Source organism: Sycon ciliatum, chromosome 12 (assembly GCF_964019385.1).
Source record: "Sycon ciliatum chromosome 12, ocSycCili1.1, whole genome shotgun sequence".
NCBI lineage: Eukaryota > Metazoa > Porifera > Calcarea > Leucosolenida > Sycettidae > Sycon > Sycon ciliatum.
Window position 1 is genome coordinate 24,440,418 of NC_088654.1, and position 18,502 is coordinate 24,458,919.

General features: G+C 46.5%; 1 protein-coding gene across 1 annotated transcript; it reads right to left on the minus strand.

Annotated features, from left to right (window-relative positions):
- Window positions 1-460: 460 nt before the first annotated feature.
- LOC135827842 (uncharacterized) lies at window positions 461-12,227 on the minus strand. The gene is made up of 5 exons (XM_065340273.1): window positions 10,791-12,227; window positions 7,931-8,995; window positions 6,676-6,789; window positions 4,787-4,991; window positions 461-2,067 (listed from the first exon to the last, which is right to left on the minus strand). The coding sequence occupies exons 1-5, from the start codon at window positions 11,982-11,984 to the stop codon at window positions 1,628-1,630; spliced, it is 3,018 nt and encodes a 1,005-aa protein (XP_065196345.1). The 5' UTR covers window positions 11,985-12,227; the 3' UTR covers window positions 461-1,627.
- Window positions 12,228-18,502: the final 6,275 nt, after the last annotated feature.

An 18,502-nucleotide genomic window follows, 5' to 3' on the forward strand; every position in this document is an offset into this window, starting at 1 on the left:
GGCTGGAAGCATGCGCGGACGTCATGGCTAGCCTTACGATCCTGGAAGCTGGGCAAGAAATGCTGCAGGAAGTAGTTAGTTGTTGCGGAGATGCATTAGTTTCGAAACCATACAAGTCACCCACTGAACCTCCTTCTAAAGACACTTCCTCTGAGAGATTTTCAGTCGGCTTGTCATGAATGATGGTTAGAAGACTCAACAACACATGCATACAGTTCTCGATAGTCTGTCAACTGGCGGCGGAGAAGTACGAGTACGAGTCGTACAGCGCCCTGAATCATGTGAAACACTGCATGTTGTCACTGTTCCCAGCTAAGATACCAGCACTCGTACTGTGAGCTATTCATCTCTCTCTCTCTCTCTCTCTCTCTCTCTCTCTCTCTCTCTCTCTCTCTCTCTCTCTCTCTCTCTCTCTCTCTCCACACACAAGCTCAGTCACAACCCACTTCAGCAGTTGATGATAACCTCCGGTCCACAGGCCATACTTAATCATGCTGAAATGATTCTATCGTTATAACACAATAGCGTCAGCAGCTCCTCATAATAGACACCCTTAGCAAACAACGGTAACGCTATTTTTTTACGGTACTCGTACCTTGATCACCCAAATAGCGTTGAAGCTGCAGCGTATAAACGTTATGGGGGCTCATTTATCGTTGTGACCAACGGTACGCGTTTTGGCCAAATATTGCATAGTCCGTACGCATTTCACCTTGTATTGCGTATATGGTGACAAAAATGGTCGTACCGCGCGAAATCAAAGCTATTCTCGTGGCAACGGCGTACTAAAAATAGCGTGCATCTTGCTAAAGGTCGAACCCAAATCACGGTATTTCCCCCTTACGATAATACCGTTACAACATAACGTTTTTTGCTAAGGGTGTCTAATGTGGCTAACTGGTGCCTAATACTAATAGTACTAATGAAAATATAGTATGTGAATAGAGTGCTTAGTGCAGCTAAATAATACACTTATATTGAGAACCTAAAAGGAAAGGAGATATCCGGATCAAAAACTCGACTGCTAATTCGACGAGGAACTCAACTTGTTCTAGGAAAGTAGCACAAAATAAAGATTAAATCTAGTCCAACTGATGAATCTTCAATCATCTCCGAATGACAAATTCTACTCTGAAGTGCTGCTATCAGCAGGAAGTATAATGCAAGTGGGACAAAGGCACTCAGACCAGCAAAGCGCTCTTGCTTCCATAATAACAGTGGTAACTCTGGTTTCGCAGAAGAGAAAAGGCAAGCAGCTGTAGTAACAGTTGACTACCAACATGGAACAACAGTGTTAACGTCAAATCACCGCGCTCGAATCAACAGTAAAAATGCATGTACTTCTTTTGAAGGGCACGTATCATGTTGGATTAAATTCAGCAGGGAGTCAAATACAGCGAGAACGAAGATATCGCGGCTGCCGTGAAGAGAAACCATTGGGGAAGGCACTGGTGATATACAGTGTTCTGTATGTGTATGTGGGGGGGGGGGGTTAGATGGCGCCAGCACCACGATGAAAGGGGAGGGACTAATCCATGTGTGTTCTTGGCTGCTGTAAACCACTGCACACACATGCCAATAACACCTACCATACATATTCAGCAAGGAAGGCTACGAGAAAAATGTGTTAGTGGGAGATAGGAGCTTGGCTATGGAACGATTCCATAGAACCACTTTCCCGCACCTCGTTTTTGTTCTGGCTTGCAGAATTGCAAGCACCCGCATCGTTCCCGTCAGCTTTCTTCAAAGGGTTCGCATAAATATTACTCTCACTATAATTAAACGCGATGTCCTCGTCTTCGGACGAGCAGCGTCTGTTTAGGGCTACCCAAGGCAATGATGTGGACTTGGTAGCAGCTTCTATGCTCAAACTCGCCCGCAGCACACTTGCCGTGAGTTTAGAGGCGATTAGGCCACTACTTGTGCTTGTTGGTGGGTCTGCAGATGGCTCGCGACCGTCATCCGATGGCCCCTCGATGACTACTTGGTGGCCATGGTTACCACCCAAGATGGCGGGTGATGATCCGGATGTAGGCACAGTACACTGCGTAGAATAGGATATCAGATCTGCGTGTACAACAAAACAGACAAGCAAGAATAGATTAATGATTATGTCTACAAGTACCTAGACAACATTGTACAAATGCACAACAACAGAAAACTCGAAAAGCATTTCCAATTCCCTGAAGCTGTATGTACGCATGCCATGGCCCATGGTACGCACACCACCCCGATGTTTTATCCGAAAGAGAAAAGCATTCGTAACTGCCAAAGCCACATGGCTGGCAAGAAACTTGAAGGAAGCGAATATAACATACTAATATAAAAGGCGACGTGGAGACAATAATCTTAATAATGCAATGAATATAACTAAATGCGCACTCATATCACAACCATGGGGACGAATGATGTATTCTGATGATTCTCGGTTCAGTGTTGTTCGTTCTGCAAGTAGTTTCAAGCAGTTGAAAGTTCTAGAAGCAGTCTACATTCGCATTCGTGATCCAAATCTTTGTAAACAAAAAGAAAATGTCACCGCACTTACACTATTCCAGTAAATTCGCACTCACGCATACTGGCACATGCATGTCCATTGTCACACTGCACTTGCTGAATTTCCTATCCTTTCTCACCTCACCTATAGTTTTTATTACCAGGGCAAATTTTTCCTAAGTTTGTACTATTTTTCTTACTATGCTTGTATCCTCGTTGTTTCACTCCAAGTGTATAAATCCTATTGTAGTTTCATCATTCTCTTTAGTCACGAATTCCATTGATAATTGTGACAAGAAAACGTTCTGGAATACATTATTCGTCCCCATGGTTGTGATATGAGTGCGCATTTAGTTACTTTTATATTCATTGCATTATTAAGATTTTATGCTGACCTTTCATACAAACTTCCAGTCAACTTGCCCATCATGCTGGCGGCTTATACTGGGCATATAAACCTCATACAAACCCCATATAGACCGCCACCATAGAAACAGGAAGAAGTTGACTGTCAGTTTGTATGAAGGTCAGCATAAGTATAATACATCCCACTAGTACACTTGCACGTGAAATATAAACCATCATACAAACCTCGGCTTCGCCTCGGTTTGTATGTCGGTTTATATTTCACGTACAAGCGTACTGTTGGGTTGTATTATATACATATAATCGGTGTTATTATTTTTTGCTTAGCACCTTAGGAGAGAGCAATGGAAACAAATAGATGACCACTGAACAGTAAAAGCAAAAATCTGGATCATTCTTTCTAATGTAGTTCTAAACGAAGCAGAATGTCAAAAATTGGACATTTTCATGGCTGTTGTCGGTCAATTGTCGGCAGGTCGTGATATCACAACTAAATACGCCGTGATATGCAAAATCAGCAGGCAACTGACATGTCGGCAAGTGTGGCAACGCAGATACTTCGAAGTACCGGTATTTGTTTTTCCTTGCTGCTTTCACAAGTTTTGAGTCCGTGTGACTAAACACAACATTGCAAATGTGGGTCTATTGCCGGAACTTTACGTGAGTCGCACACGTCCGCGTACCAGTTATGTGTAACTCTCCCCAGTGAAAGCATCTCCGAAAACCTTGAAAAGTTGTAATAATTTATATCTATCTGCACATTCCGAGGTTCCCCGCGATTTCTTCCCAGGGGCTTCTCCAAAAATAATGTTGCGAGGCACACATCGTCCGAGGTTTTATGTGCTGTGTGCTCTCCTGGGTCTATACACCTCGCTGGCGCACACACACACGGCCACAGACACCAGCACCCAGACACACAAGCGCATGCAGACAGACACACAAACACATACAGACACACAAACACATGCAGACAGACACACAAACACACACATACAGACACACAAACACATACAGACAGATCTACAAACACACGCAGACAGACACACAAACACACAAACACATACAGACCGACGCATAAACACATACACACAGACACACAAACACATACAGACAGACACGCAAATGCATACAGACAAACACACGCAGACAAACACACAAACACATACGGACACAGACACACAAACACACGCAGACAGACACACAAACACACACAGACAGACATACAAACACACACACACAGACACACAGACAGACACACAAACACATACAGACAAACACATACAGACCGACACATAAACACATACAGACAGACTCACAAACACATGCAGACAGACGCACAAACACATGCAGACAGACACACAAACACATACAGACAGATACACAAACACACGCAGACAGACACACAAACAGACGCAGGCAGACACACAAACACACACAGACAGACATACAAACACACACACAGACAGACACACAAACACATACAGGCAACACATACAGACCGACACATAAACACATACAGACAGACTCACAAACACAGTCATACAGACACACAAACACATGCATACAGACACACAAACACATACAGACACACAAACACATGCAGACAGACACACAAACACATACAGACAGATACACAAACAGACGCAGACAGACACACAAACAGACGCAGGCAGACACACAAACACATACAGACAAACACACAAACACATACAGACACACAATCACATACATACAGACACACAAACACATACAGACAGACTCACAAACACAGTCATACAGACACACAACCACATGCAGACAGACACACAAACACATACAGACAGACACACAAACACGTACAGACAGACACACAAACACATACAGACAAACACACAAACACACAGACACGCATGTACGTCTGACACACAGAGTACCCAGTTGCACGTACCTCGTTTCGTTTCGGATCTTGGCGACGAGGGCGTTTCCAAAATCCCACTCTGATCTTCTGGAAGCATGGACAGCGATGTTTGTGCCACTGTCAGAACAGCCCTTGGAGTGAGTTTCCGGTCTGAGGCACTTTTCCTGGATACGATGCTCTCCATCGAATTAGCCTTGGCCAGTTTTGCTTCCCAATGATCTTTGCTTGGCTTGGTCTGCATGCATAGAATGAAGAACAAGTACCGTATTTTTCCGGTTGTAAGTCGACCTTTTACGACTTTTAAGTAAAAAATAGAAGCAGAAAGGGTGGGGGTCGACTTACAACCGGGAACTATCAGAATCTTACAAAAAATGACCTGCACTGCATGCACGAGTGCACCATGTTTACACATTTTTGCCAGTTTATTGGCCTTTTTCAAGGATTGGGACGCTATACAGGTGGAATCCTGATAATTCGAACCTCCAAATGCCAGGAAAAAACTTCTAATTATCCGGACATTCTAATTATCCACACATGCACCCACAACGCAATACATGTATGTACATGTATGTCAAAATGTTCCCATGTTCACGCAGAGTTGCGCTATGGACCTTAGATACAGATTTACGGATACTGAACTGACCAGCACAGCCTGCTCATGCAAACTAAACTGACCAGTAGAGTGTACAGTGAACTTTGAATTACACTTTGCTTTCTTCGAATTATCAGCACAAATCCCACACATTTTCTATGTAAGTGGAATCCGTGGAACTTCGAATTAACCAAACATGTCCGGTTCTGGGTTCGAATTATCAGAAAACTTTATGTGGGAATCGTATTGCCAGAAATCAGTCCTGGAAAAACTTCTAATTAAGCGGTATGTTCGAATTAAGCCATATTCGAATTATCAGGATTCCACCTGTATCCTCCAATAAGGAATGTTTACATGATTTATTGATGTGTTAGTAGCAGGAGGTGGTTAGTAGTGCTTCTTTGGGTGAAAACTTTAAAACGAAGAATTGAGACCTCCAGATAAGGGGGTAGACTTATAACCGGGGTCGACTTACAACCGGTAAAATACGGTACACATACCGTCTATTACAGGTCTACCATGGTTTGTACTCAATACTAGCAAGAGTACATAACCCCCAGAGTGTGCAACGCCGATCCAGCTCTGCATAGGGTCTTGGTCGAGCGGAATCGGATCTTCTGATGTCATGCGTACACTCCACACCAGCTCAAGGCCGGTCTCGAGGCAGGGCACCATTGTTTTTGATCCAAGAGTACCCGTGACTCCCCGGGTTCCCCTCAGATGTGTACGGTATTATGACGCAAAGATCCGATTCCGCTCGACCAAGACCCTATAGAGCTGGATCAGGCGTTGCACACTCTGGGGGGTTATGTACTCTTGCTACTACAGGTCTACCATGGTTTGTACGCCATTGGTAACAAGACAAACTTCATTGGTAGACAACCGTCCAAAATCCCCTGACGACATGAAATGCATTTAACAGTCGTACATGCAAGTCAGGATAATTAGATAATTTGTAGACAAGATTTGCTATACATCACTTTCAGCTATCCTACAGGTTCGATTCCCTAAGATGAGACAAACGCAAATGGCCATGGAGTTTGAATTTGCTCGCATGGCTCAATGTTGGCTGACGGCAACTTGGCGTAAGTTTGAAACACAATTTCTCTACGCTACGTGTGCGGCAGGACATCTCTGTTATGAATGATGAACGGCTGCATCATTGACAAGAACGGGCCTTTTCTCAAAGTACTAGTGAGGCGATCGAGGGGAGTTGAAAATCACACAGCCATCACAAAAAAGAGCTACAGCCTCTAATATGTTAGCACCTGGCAAGCCCGAAAAGATTCCCTCGGTACCGTTTCCCACAAAAAGTCATCGTTATTACCTGCTTCTTGCCATAATCCTCGGGCCCGTACTTCACGCAGAACAAAGTCCATGGTTGTACAAAGCCCGGGAAAGCCAGGAAGGACAGAAGACACAGCCCAAGAGCATTGAACACCTACCAGCAGAGAGAAGACCACGACAATAACAATAACGGAGGATAAGACATTATTATGCAGGGCAATGACTGTAGTCCTGCAGTTGCAGGGGTTACAGAGTGTCCCGCACACACTCCACACACTCCACACACTCCACGCACACACACACACACACACGGGCACACCCACTGGTACACACACACACACACACACACACACACACACACACACACACCACACACACATACACACACTTGTACTTGTTGCTCACTGCCAAAATTGGTCACGTTGGTCTCCCCGGGAGAGGGGAGAGAGACTCAAAAGGAATCTTGGAAAGATGACTCAATTGGCTATTGAACCACCCAACGGCCGACACCCCCTGAAATCCCCAAAACTCTGGATGGACTTGAAAATGATCCCACTTATGGGCTCACCACACCTCAGTAAGTGGGTGAGGACAAGGTGCAGAAAAAGGATTGACGGCTTCAGGGTATCCGTCCTGGGATCCAACTGCAGATACCCCTGCCCCCAGTGAAGGTAATACTTGCTACTGGTGTGGGTGGCTAAATCAGAGTGGATCTGATATAAGCTTCACTAGCACCATTGATTACACAAGAGTTAATCTAGCCAGAAGCAGTTCATGGTTAACAGGTATGATTACCTCAACTAGAAAGTATAATTATGAACCCTGGAACCAACAAAGGTGGCAGGTACAACATTACACCTTCAAGCAGCCGAGCCCGTTGGCAACAGACCCAACACAATCAGGCATAAGTGTACCCACCAACCGAACTAGCTGGCACACACACACACGCACACACACACACACACACACACACACACACACACACACACACACACACACACCTCAGACCTCAGACATGCCCATCGCGGAAGCGATGATAGCGAACAGCTATGTTAGACATAGCAACTTGTGCTGGGAATACACCATTCAACAGCTTGCAAGCACACACACACACACACACACACACACATACAGTGACACACACACACAGTGACACACACACAAACTCACCCAAACCCATGCCCGATCATGTTTGCAGACGCACGCATGGGCACATACGCATTCCCTGACACAAATGTGTGTTGCGCAGGCACACGCACTTACACAAGCACACACCATCATCTTAATCGCCTCACCATTTTGTAGACTAAGCGTGGCAAGAATGTTTGCTGTATATCCTCTGTGAAGGTGTAGGACGTTGCACACTCCTTTGGATAACAGCTGAATACATGACAGTGCGTTTTTGTGTGGAATTCAAGGCTAAACTTTGCTGCAGTGGCAGGGTCAATCAGATTGCCTTGGATAAAGGATACTACGAAGACACCACTTTGATACAAGATGACAAACACCATGAAGAAGGCAATTCGGTTCTGTGTCTGACGCATGACTACGTCCGGATCGACCGTTTTAGCTTTGTCGTGGCGCAAGCTACTCTGTGTACGCATCCAGCTGCTGCCGATGATCGGGATCTTCCAGATCTTGGTCGTCACCACTGAGCTCTTGATGAAGAAGTAATGAGAAGTACCAAGCAGTAGTAGGCCACTAACATGCAAGCCCAGGCCAATGAACTGCGACCAGTAGAAAGGCGAAGCTCCGAACAGTGCACAGGGCATGCCCAGCGGCTGTGCATCGACTTCCAGGTGGTCGTACTTGCGCAGGGCAAACGGCATGACGATAATGAGCAGGACGGCCAGGAGAACAAGCACCTCGCCGATCAGAAGTATTCTCGCCCAGCGCTTCTTGGTGGTGGACGTCAATGCCACGCGCATGCTGGTCACGCGCCGAATGTACGAGAACCAGATGAACGCCTGCCAGGCAGTGAACAGCGGAAATATGATATTGACGATGTCCTGCGATGTTGCCGACACCCTGCAGTGCCAGCTTGCCGTCTGGTACGGTATCGCGAAGGCGATGGCGTTGTTATCAATACACATACTCCGGGCTGCCTGCGCAAAGAGGTTGAGGCGCTCGATCACGAACTCTCCCAGCAAGCATGCGTTGACATAGATCAGAGCGCGCCAGTGCAGTGTTTCGAAGATCTTGCGCCAGTTATAGCAGACCACGAGAATGGCGTAGGAGTAGACGGTCAATCCGACTGCTGTCAGAACGTAGTTGACTATCACACAGACCATAACCATTGTGCTGGTCTCCAGTGAGAACACGCGTAGGCATGATCGTCCGCAGCTGTGTATGTCGTCAATCTGAGCACATGGGCAGGAAAATGAATAGTATGAAGAACAGCACACACGTCCACGCATGCACGCAAATACATGTGCATAGACAGGGAGCGATCAAACCGCAATCAAGGAAGGCAGCAACTGCTGCTGGAATAGTGCTCAGTGCCCCCCCCCCCCCATCACAGAGCATTCATAACCCGAGCGTGTATGTAAGACTAACCCACTTAGGGCAGGGTTGCCACTCCAAATTCCATGCCACTCACCGAGCAAATTAGGATGAAGACAAAGCAGAAAAGCTCCTTGTTGATGCCATTAACAGACAACAGCAAGTGTGCAGGAATTCAGGGGCGGGTGAGAGTGTTAATGATCGGTGCTAAAGTCAAGCAGTGTGTCTGTTCACTACGTTATTTAGGACAGGAGCTTGGAGCATGCAGACTATGTTTAATCAAGACGGCTACTTGCAGGTTACGCTCTGCCATGCGTGAACGGAGGTGCTAGCCCTTCACACCTTGCTGAGCGTAGCCTAGTTGACATCTTCCGTGCTAAATGTCCAGCCTACATGCTGCTATGCCTCGGCGGTGATCATCAACACTCACCCTGAATTCCTTGCACGCTAACTTACATGTTCTTGTCAAGCCAGTTGACAGCCATACCCCATACCAAGAGCTCATCACCCCCAAGAGTGTGCAACTCCTGATCAGTTCCTGTATGGAAGCCCGCTCGGCGGAATTCCTTCATTGCGGCAGTTTTGGTGCAGAGCGGTTAGTCATGCCGAGGAATTCTTCTAACATTTACAGTCGAACTGGGATGCTTCCTCAGGGAAGACTGCTTAAACTATGATTCTGATCTGAGTCCCCAATGGGATCAAGAAGTCAAATAAAGCACGTGATCCCAAAGACAAAACTATTTTATCGATGCCAATGGTGACTCTTCATTGCCTTCTTCTTTCGTCAGTGCAGTCAGTCTCTTCAAAAACTATTTCTTCCCCGGGCCCTCGGCATATTTCCGGTGCTTTCCTCGAAGATAATTTCAAATGATTGAGGAAATTGAGAATGCGTCGAAGGAGCATTTCTCGGCTACAGCTATCAGAATGATTATCCTCGGCGGTAATGTAATATGTTTTGCCTCGCCAAGCTACACTTGCATCATAACAGCGTCCTCACTTCTTCCTGTCGATGTCCATGGATTCTTGGAGAATGAGTTTGTTTTTGAGAAAGTACGACTTGTACGTCCAAAATGTCTTCAAAAAAGCTTCGAAATGTCGATGCTGCAGCCTTGAGTTAGGAGCGGTTCCGGGTATAATAATAATAATAATAAAACAAGTCGCGTAATGAAGCAGCATAACGATAGATGTGCAAAGTCATGATGCCTGGTCCGCTTCTGTCCTGGGTTCACTACCCCGTGCGTTGCAGCCGCGAGCAAAACCAGCTCAGGTTCAGTTCCTCAGTTCCGGGTATAGTTTCCAGAAATCACAAGGAACCCAAATGTTACCTCGGATGACAAGTTGCGCATGACGTAATGTAGGAATTTCGCCGAGTGCTGGGTGAATGCCAGTTGCACACTCTTCGGGGTTATAAACTCTTGCCCATACCCATACAAAGCTATCCACCACAAGTACTGAAGATGGGCTAGGTTCCATTTACCAAACACTACGTATATTGAGTTGCTGCTACCTAGCAACTGTTTAAAGTGTGGTGACGATGTATGGACATGGTGAATGGCTACATTGGAATCAGGAAGCAGTACTACTCACTGATTGGAATACAAGTACAGAGAAACCTGCCCTAACCGAGTATGCATACTACAATCATGTACTCACCGATGGTGATGCTGTGAAGGCTAATTGAACTCGCTCACGCAAGTCATGCGTGAGAATTTTGTCGCGCAGTCGAGTGTCACGCACCATCGTGTATGGATAATCACAGTCCAGGTTCAGGCAGCGGGTTCCGTTACGGTAGTCGCCCGCAGCTGCTGACTGCGTAGCAGCCCCAACTGGAGGCTGTGTAGTGCAAAGCCCTGCGTTTGCCGTGCCAGGGTCAAGACTTACTAACTGAAACCATTGTCTTAGTGCTAGCTCGTGTGGGCGAACCGCAGCTGTTAGGAGATTGGTATAGCGCAGGACGGATTGCAATGTCTTCATGGTGGTCGAGTTCGGCTGGACTGCACACCCCTCAGTTAGGGACGGGGCCTGGTGGACACAGAATCTAGCTTCAAAACGCGCCAGCGTGCTGCACTGAGCGGAAGAAAGGACACCAAACAAGTGGTAGTGGTTCGTTTCCGACGGATCATTAACAAAGTGCCAGCCTGCTTCTTTGGTCGGCAGCATATCCCAGATAGACTGCATGCCGTGTGCAAGGTGCTCTGATTCGTCAATCACGGAATAAAAATGCCATGTAGTCTCTAGCCATTGTAGCACCACTTGTAGTTGGGCCAGGATTTGGCCCAGTTCCGTTATCTGCGGATCCCTTACAATTTGACTTTCCCGCTCCGCCGCACAATCGTCCAACTTACTCTCGTGAAGTGCCGTGTCGAGGTATGTCAAAAGTACTTCGGCACGAATTATGCGGTGTGAATATGTCAAAAGTGTTGCTTTCGTCCAGTTCCCGTATATGGACATAAGCTGGCGGACATAGAGCAAACAGTGTGGGTGTGTTGCAGGAATTACAGGTATGCGCTGCAGTAGCTCGCCAACTGTTTGCTGGCTCTCTGCCACTATGACTTCCGCATAATCAGGGAGTGTAGTGTTCGTTCCACGCAGGGTTAGGTTCATACATAGTTCAAAATTCTCTGCCACGTTCTGTCCAGTTATATTCCGGACCTGACGCAGCTGATCGAACCCAGCTAGCACCATTGCCTCTGAATGTTGCCCTGGGAATTCATCCTGGGCGAGAGATATTGGACATACCGTCCGCGTCTGCCCGCAAACCAGACATAATGGTAGTGTTACAACCAGCAATGCACAAACATATGCCTGAACTAAAGCTTTCCGCGAAAGCAAGCCGGAGGACGGCATGGTTCACTCATGCAGCAGAGTTCCGGGCATTGTCGGGCGGACGAAGCAAGGATCGTCGTTTCCTGTCTCCAACTCAGCTACTGGTTTCTCAAATGCTCATTCCCGACTGTATTGCAGAACTGATCATAACACGTGGGACGATTACTACCCGCGCCCTTCAGGCAGGGTCCTTTTGGCTGACGAGATGAGTTGTTGTTCCGGAACGCAGGATCTAGGAATTTTCTTGATACTAGACTGTATCGTCCTTTTCAGTTTCGACGAAGAAGAAAAAGCGAAGAAAAAATTGCAATGTGAAGTACGGACTACGTCAAACCATGTGCATGTGCATGTGGGAGTAGAGTCGTCAAAGACAAAGACCGTATATGGCTGTACTACTACCAAGAGTACATAACCCCCGTAGATCTACTCTGTTATCTTGCTGTACAACTCAGAACTACCACATGCCAGAACTCGAACTGGCCCAGACCAGCGTCCAGCGCAGGCTGCGCACTGACGCAGCCAGAACCAGGGAGTAGTAAAATACATGTATTTTACTACTCCCTGGCCAGAACGCATCAAGGAGTCGTGAAATACCGACTCCTTGTCGCTCGCACAAGTCAAGTGGTCCTCTCAGACTCCTCTATATCATACTTTTGTAGATCTAGCTCTAGAGCTCTGTTGACCGCGAAGGACTAAAGCCAAGGGACCCTCACTTAATTTTTTGCCGACTACCCGCCAAAAAACACATTTCGACACGCGTGTGTGCTGGACGTCTGCGCGTGCACGACAAGACGTGTGAGCTGGCTGACAAGTGAGAGCCAGGGAGTCGTCAAGTACCGGCGTTTGACGACTCCCGGCCTGGTGAGAGCATGCATGCATGCATGTCCAGCTGGCGGGAAAGGGAACCTATTTTGTAGATCGATGGGTTGAATGTGAAATTGTGGATTGTACACGAGGTTTGTTTTGATGTTCTGATACTTGTTGTAATGGCTAGTGATCTTGCAAACTGTTAACTGTTACTGTGACTTTTCCAAGTCCTACTGATATACCTTGTCAAATCAGATGCCCTGTAGTAGTCTTGGTGGAAGCAGACTGGAATGCGTTGAATTCGTAGCTTCTGAAATTGAAATTTATTTTTTCTTGAGTGACACTGACAAGCGATGGCATTGGCGACAGGAGAACTTTGCTTCCTTCCAGGAGAGCTGCATCGCAGTCGGATCCTGTCCATGCACATGTGATCATGCTGTGTTGTAGACAGTGGAGAGCTGATTTTCACCCGTGAAAATAGTTTTGAACATTCATGAAGAGGATATTGTTGCTGTAGCTAGCTGACAGACATAACCTGTGGCAGTGGTGTATGGAATCAGCGTGCAAGGTCTGTAGCAACTTGATCATGGCAGAGAACGAGCTGAAGCGAGATGTGAAGGGTCACCCCCATGCAGCTTACACTTGTGCATGTTCTACGTTACTCTACGGCGAGGAACTACACACACACTCACTACTGCTCTCGCAAGGTGATTGGCTTCTCTCCAGTGATTCAGGCCGCCTCAAAGCATGGGTCCACTGCACTTTGTCGCGGAACACATCAACATGCCTGTTGACGTACACTGGAAAAGATACGACTCTACGATGAGGACCTGTGTAGCAACTTGATCATGGCAGAGAAGGAGCTGAAGCAACTTCCATTGGCGCATGTTTTTTAGTTTTAACGGTACTCCACGATGAGGAACAGCACACGCACTCTCTACTGCTCTTGCCAGGTGATTGGCTTCTCTCCCGTGATACAGGCTGCCTCAATGCATGACTTATCTGCACATCAATACGCCTGACGTAGATATAACTGGAAAAAGGTGTCACTCCACGATGAGGAGCACACAGCACTCGTGAAGGCTTGTACAGAGTGAGGGGCTTCTCCCCAGTGATGCAGGCTACCTTGAAGCATGATGAGCTACGTGAAAAATACCGCGCGGTGTGTTGAAGCGAGGCATGGAGCATGCCATTCAGCTTGCACTGGTGATTGTTTTACTCAACGATGATGAACTGCACGTGGCTTTTGATAGGGCTTGTGCTGGGTGAGTGTCTTCTCTCCAGTGATGCAGGCCACCTTGAAGCGTGAATCCACTGCATCTCTCTCTCTCTCTCTCTCTCTCTCTCTCTCTCTCTCTCTCTCTCTCTCTCTCTCTCTCTCTCTCTCTCTCCAAATTCTTTGGTAATGCAGCCTTTCACCAACATTGTCCGGTTGCACGCCTACTGTCACTCAAACAGGACCAATGGATGCAACATGTGCCTAGCAGATACACTGTTGATCATGAACAACTCCAATAACACCCCCCCCCCCCCTTACCATTGTCTTCAATACACATCCAACTAGAACTTGAAGTATATTAGTCGAAGCTGCTGGTATAGTCTCTACTTCTTGATGCTACCCACTCTCTTTTTCTGTCTGTCTTTCTGTGTATGTATGTGTGTGGGTGTGTGCGTCTCTCTCTCTCTCTCTCTCTCTCTCTCTCTCTCTCTCTCTCTCTCTCTCTCTCTCTCTCTCTCTCTCTCTCACGCACACACACACACACACACACACACACACACACACACACACACTCACTCACTCACAAAGCATGGATCCACTGCACTTTGTCGTTGAACATCTCAACACGCATGTTGACGTACACTCTCTCTCTCTCTCTCTTCTCTCTCTCTCTTCTCTCTGTCTCTCTCTCTCTCTCTTTCTGTGTGTGTCTCTCTCTCTGTCTCTCTGTCTCTCTCTCTCTCTCTTTCTCTCTGTCTCTCTCTCTCTCTCTCTCTCTCTCTCTCTCTCTCTCTCTCTCTCTCTCTCTCTCTCTCTCTCTCACACACACACACACACACACTCACAAAGCATGGATCCACTGCACTTTGTCGTTGAACATCTCAACACGCATGTTGACGTACACTCACTCACTCTCTCTCTCCCTTTCTCTCTCTCTCTATCTCTCTCTCTCTCTCTCTCTCTCTCTCTCTCTCTCTCTCTCTCTCTCTCTCTCTCTCTCTCTCTCTCTCACACACACTCACAAAGCATGGATCCACTGCACTTTGTCGTTGAACATCTCAACACGCATGTTGACGTACACTCACTCTCTCTCTCTCTCTCTTCTCTGTCTCTGTGCGTGTGTGTGTGTCTCTCTCTCTGTCTGTCTGTCTCTCTCTCTCACACTCACTCACAAAGCATGGATCCACTGCACTTTGTCGTTGAACATCTCAACACGCATGTTGACATACACTGTAGATCTCTGCGTCTTTTGATTTCTGTGTCGCTCTTTCTCTTTTTCTCTCAACCTGTGTATCTACAATGTACTTTGCTGTAATAAATTCTTTTGAAGTTCTGTCCTTATTTGACTGGATTATTGATCGCGTATTGATCAAGCTCGGCACGAAGTATTGGCTCGCTTTCTCACATACTTACTCTCTTTTTCTGTCTGTCTCTCCATCTCTCTTTCTGTGTGTGTGTGTGTCTCTCTCACTCTCTGTTGACGTACACTGTATCTCTCTTTGTCTATCTCTGTGTCTCTCTTTGTCTGTCAGTTTCTCTCTCTCTCTAACACACCGGCACAAGCTCTTTCTATCTTTCAGTTTCTCTTTTTTTGTTGCTTTCTCATGAACACTAGCACACACACACACTCTCTCAACATTGATCACTTATTCCCATCATGCTTTTTTGGGTTTCGTTGTGATAGAATATTGTACTACTAGTACTACTGATGTACAACACTATTCTCATGCAACTGGAGGGTATATATCCGGGTGCTATTTGTTGTTGTGGCTAAGAGTGCATGGGTGCTATTTGTTGTTGTGGCTAAGAGTGCATGTGTGCGGCCAGCTAGTTCCAGCATGCAAGGTGTTACATTTGCTACACTGTGGTCTTACAAGCACAGAGAACCATATGTTCTAACTTTCCTTGATACAACTATGAACCGAAGCACAACTGCTGCAAACATTAACTGCCCATTTAGGCAAGATAGCAACAACTAAAAGAAGTAGAAGAAGTAAGTAAGACCAGCGTCCTTCCAGCTCCAGGACAGTATGAACAGGCAACAACATAAATTTTAACAGCATTGCACCGTACATGCATGTAGCCATGCAGAAATAATTGTACATTTAGTTGTGAATGCAAATCCAAGGCAGAAAGCAATCAGGCGTAATAGATGCCAGCAATAGAAACCAGATCTGTGACGCATGTCACATGCATTCATGATGATCAATGCATCGTGGTTCACCACCATTGAACACAGTAGTACATGTAAATTACACAGAAATAGGAGATTAAATCTAACATATCTCCCTCGTGAAAGAAAAGTGATAAATATCACATGAGTGAGTAAAAGACGAAGACAACAAGAAGAAAAACATGACAAAAACAATGGCAATTGAATATGAAAACTTGAATATGAAAACTCGGATGGAAGAAAAGGACCAAGGACCTACAAGACGTGCTAGAGTTGATAGCCAGTTTGTTGTAGAACGTCAGTACTGTCGGTCAGTTTGGTGCAATGTTATAATTATTGTTATTGCATGAGCTGATTGCCAAGTAACTGGTGGTGTTAGTGGACAGTATAGCATAACTTGTAGTTCTTTGGTCTTTTTTTTCTTTACTATGAATATGAAAACAATCACAGTTCGCTCAGTACTTGCACCTTTAACTTCCAGTGGCTCAAGATGATGAACTGCATGCTTGTATACCTTCCCAGCTACTTAAACTTCTACTATCCGAACAGCACCATCCTTACCTGGATAGGTCATAAGCATACGTCCAAGTGGCTAGTGTGCAGTTGCAGTGTGCTTATCCATCACAAGCACGATATCTCCTTAGGGTGATGCTGTTGAAGCAACCACATCACTTGGATGCTTAGCTTCGGAACAATCTCTTTCAGCCAACGTTTCCATACCTGATCTACAATACGTTGCACAAACTCCCAGCGCTTTCTTGGGTGAGCTTGAGTCATTGTAGATGTGTTGGCTTCAGCAGCAACAGTTGCCCTAGCATGGCCAATGAGAAAGTGTTGTGGCAATAGCAGCTGAAGGTCTTCATGCAGCACTAGTTTCATTGCCTTGGCCATTACCTAGAACACACCACCAAAGTGTGGTGCACTTGGTGGCTTGAAGTACCAGGTAATGTCGCGGTATGACCTTTCTGCTGCTAGTCTGAAGTTGTCGAGAAACTTGACAGCTGCTTTTACCTCTTGATCAGCCACACGGAAATTGGTACCGTTGTCCGATTGCATCTCTTGTGGCACACCACGTCGCACGGTGAATCGGGGTCTAAGAGCCAGGAGAAAACCGTCGTTGTCCAGAGATAACCTCGAAATGACAAGCCCTAGTCAGCAGGCATGTAAACACACATACATATCTCTTTGAGTTGTGACCGATCTCGACCCTGGCGTGCATAGAAGGGGATGACATAGCCGACACTAATTATGGCAAATGACTGATGTGGTCCAGTTGTCTTGAAGTCGGGAAGTGGTGGCATTGCTGGTGTTGCTGTTTTGATATGGCCCTTGCGGCAAAGAACGCACTTGGCCCGATGCCTCCAGGTGGCCTGCATCAGTGGAGAGAAGCCACTCACCCGGCACAAGCCTCCACGAGTGCTGTGTGCTCCTCATCGTGAAGTGATACCTTTCCCAGTGAACGTCAACAGGCGTGTTGATGTGTTCGACGACAAAGCGCAGTGGATCCATGCGTTGAGGGGGCTGGATCACTGGAGAGAAGCCAATCATCTTGCGAGAGCAGTAGCGAGTGCGTGTGCAGTTCAGCTCCTTCTCTGCATGATCAAGTTGCTACAGACCTTGCAAGCTGATTTCATACACCACTGCCACAGGCTATGTCTGTCAGCTAGCTACAGCAACAATATCCTCTTCATGAATGTTCAAAACTATTTTCTTGGGTCAAAATTAGCTCTCCACTGTCTACAACACAGCATGATCGCATGTGCATGGACAGGATCCGACTGCGATGCAGCTCTCCTGGAAGGAAGCAAAGTTCTCCTGTCGCCAATGCCATCGCTTGTCAGTGTCACTCAAGAAAAAATAAATTTCAATTTCAGAAGCTACGAATTCAACGCATTCCAGTCTGCCTCCACCAAGACTACTACAGGGCATCTGATTTGACAAGGTATATCAGTAGGACTTGGAAAAGTCACAGTAACAGTTAACAGTTTGCAAGATCACTAGCCATTACAACAAGTATCAGAACATCAAAACAAACCTCGTGTACAATCCACAATTTCACATTCAACCCATCGATCTACAAAATAGGTTCCCTTTCCCGCCAGCTGGACATGCATGCATGCATGCTCTCACCAGGCCGGGAGTCGTCAAACGCCGGTACTTGACGACTCCCTGGCTCTCACTTGTCAGCCAGCTCACACGTCTTGTCGTGCACGCGCAGACGTCCAGCACACACGCGTGTCGAAATGTGTTTTTTGCCGCGAAAGTCGGTAAAAATTAAGTGAGGGTCCCTTTAGACTTTAGACTTAGTCCTTCGCCTGTTGACCTGGTTGACTGTCGTAG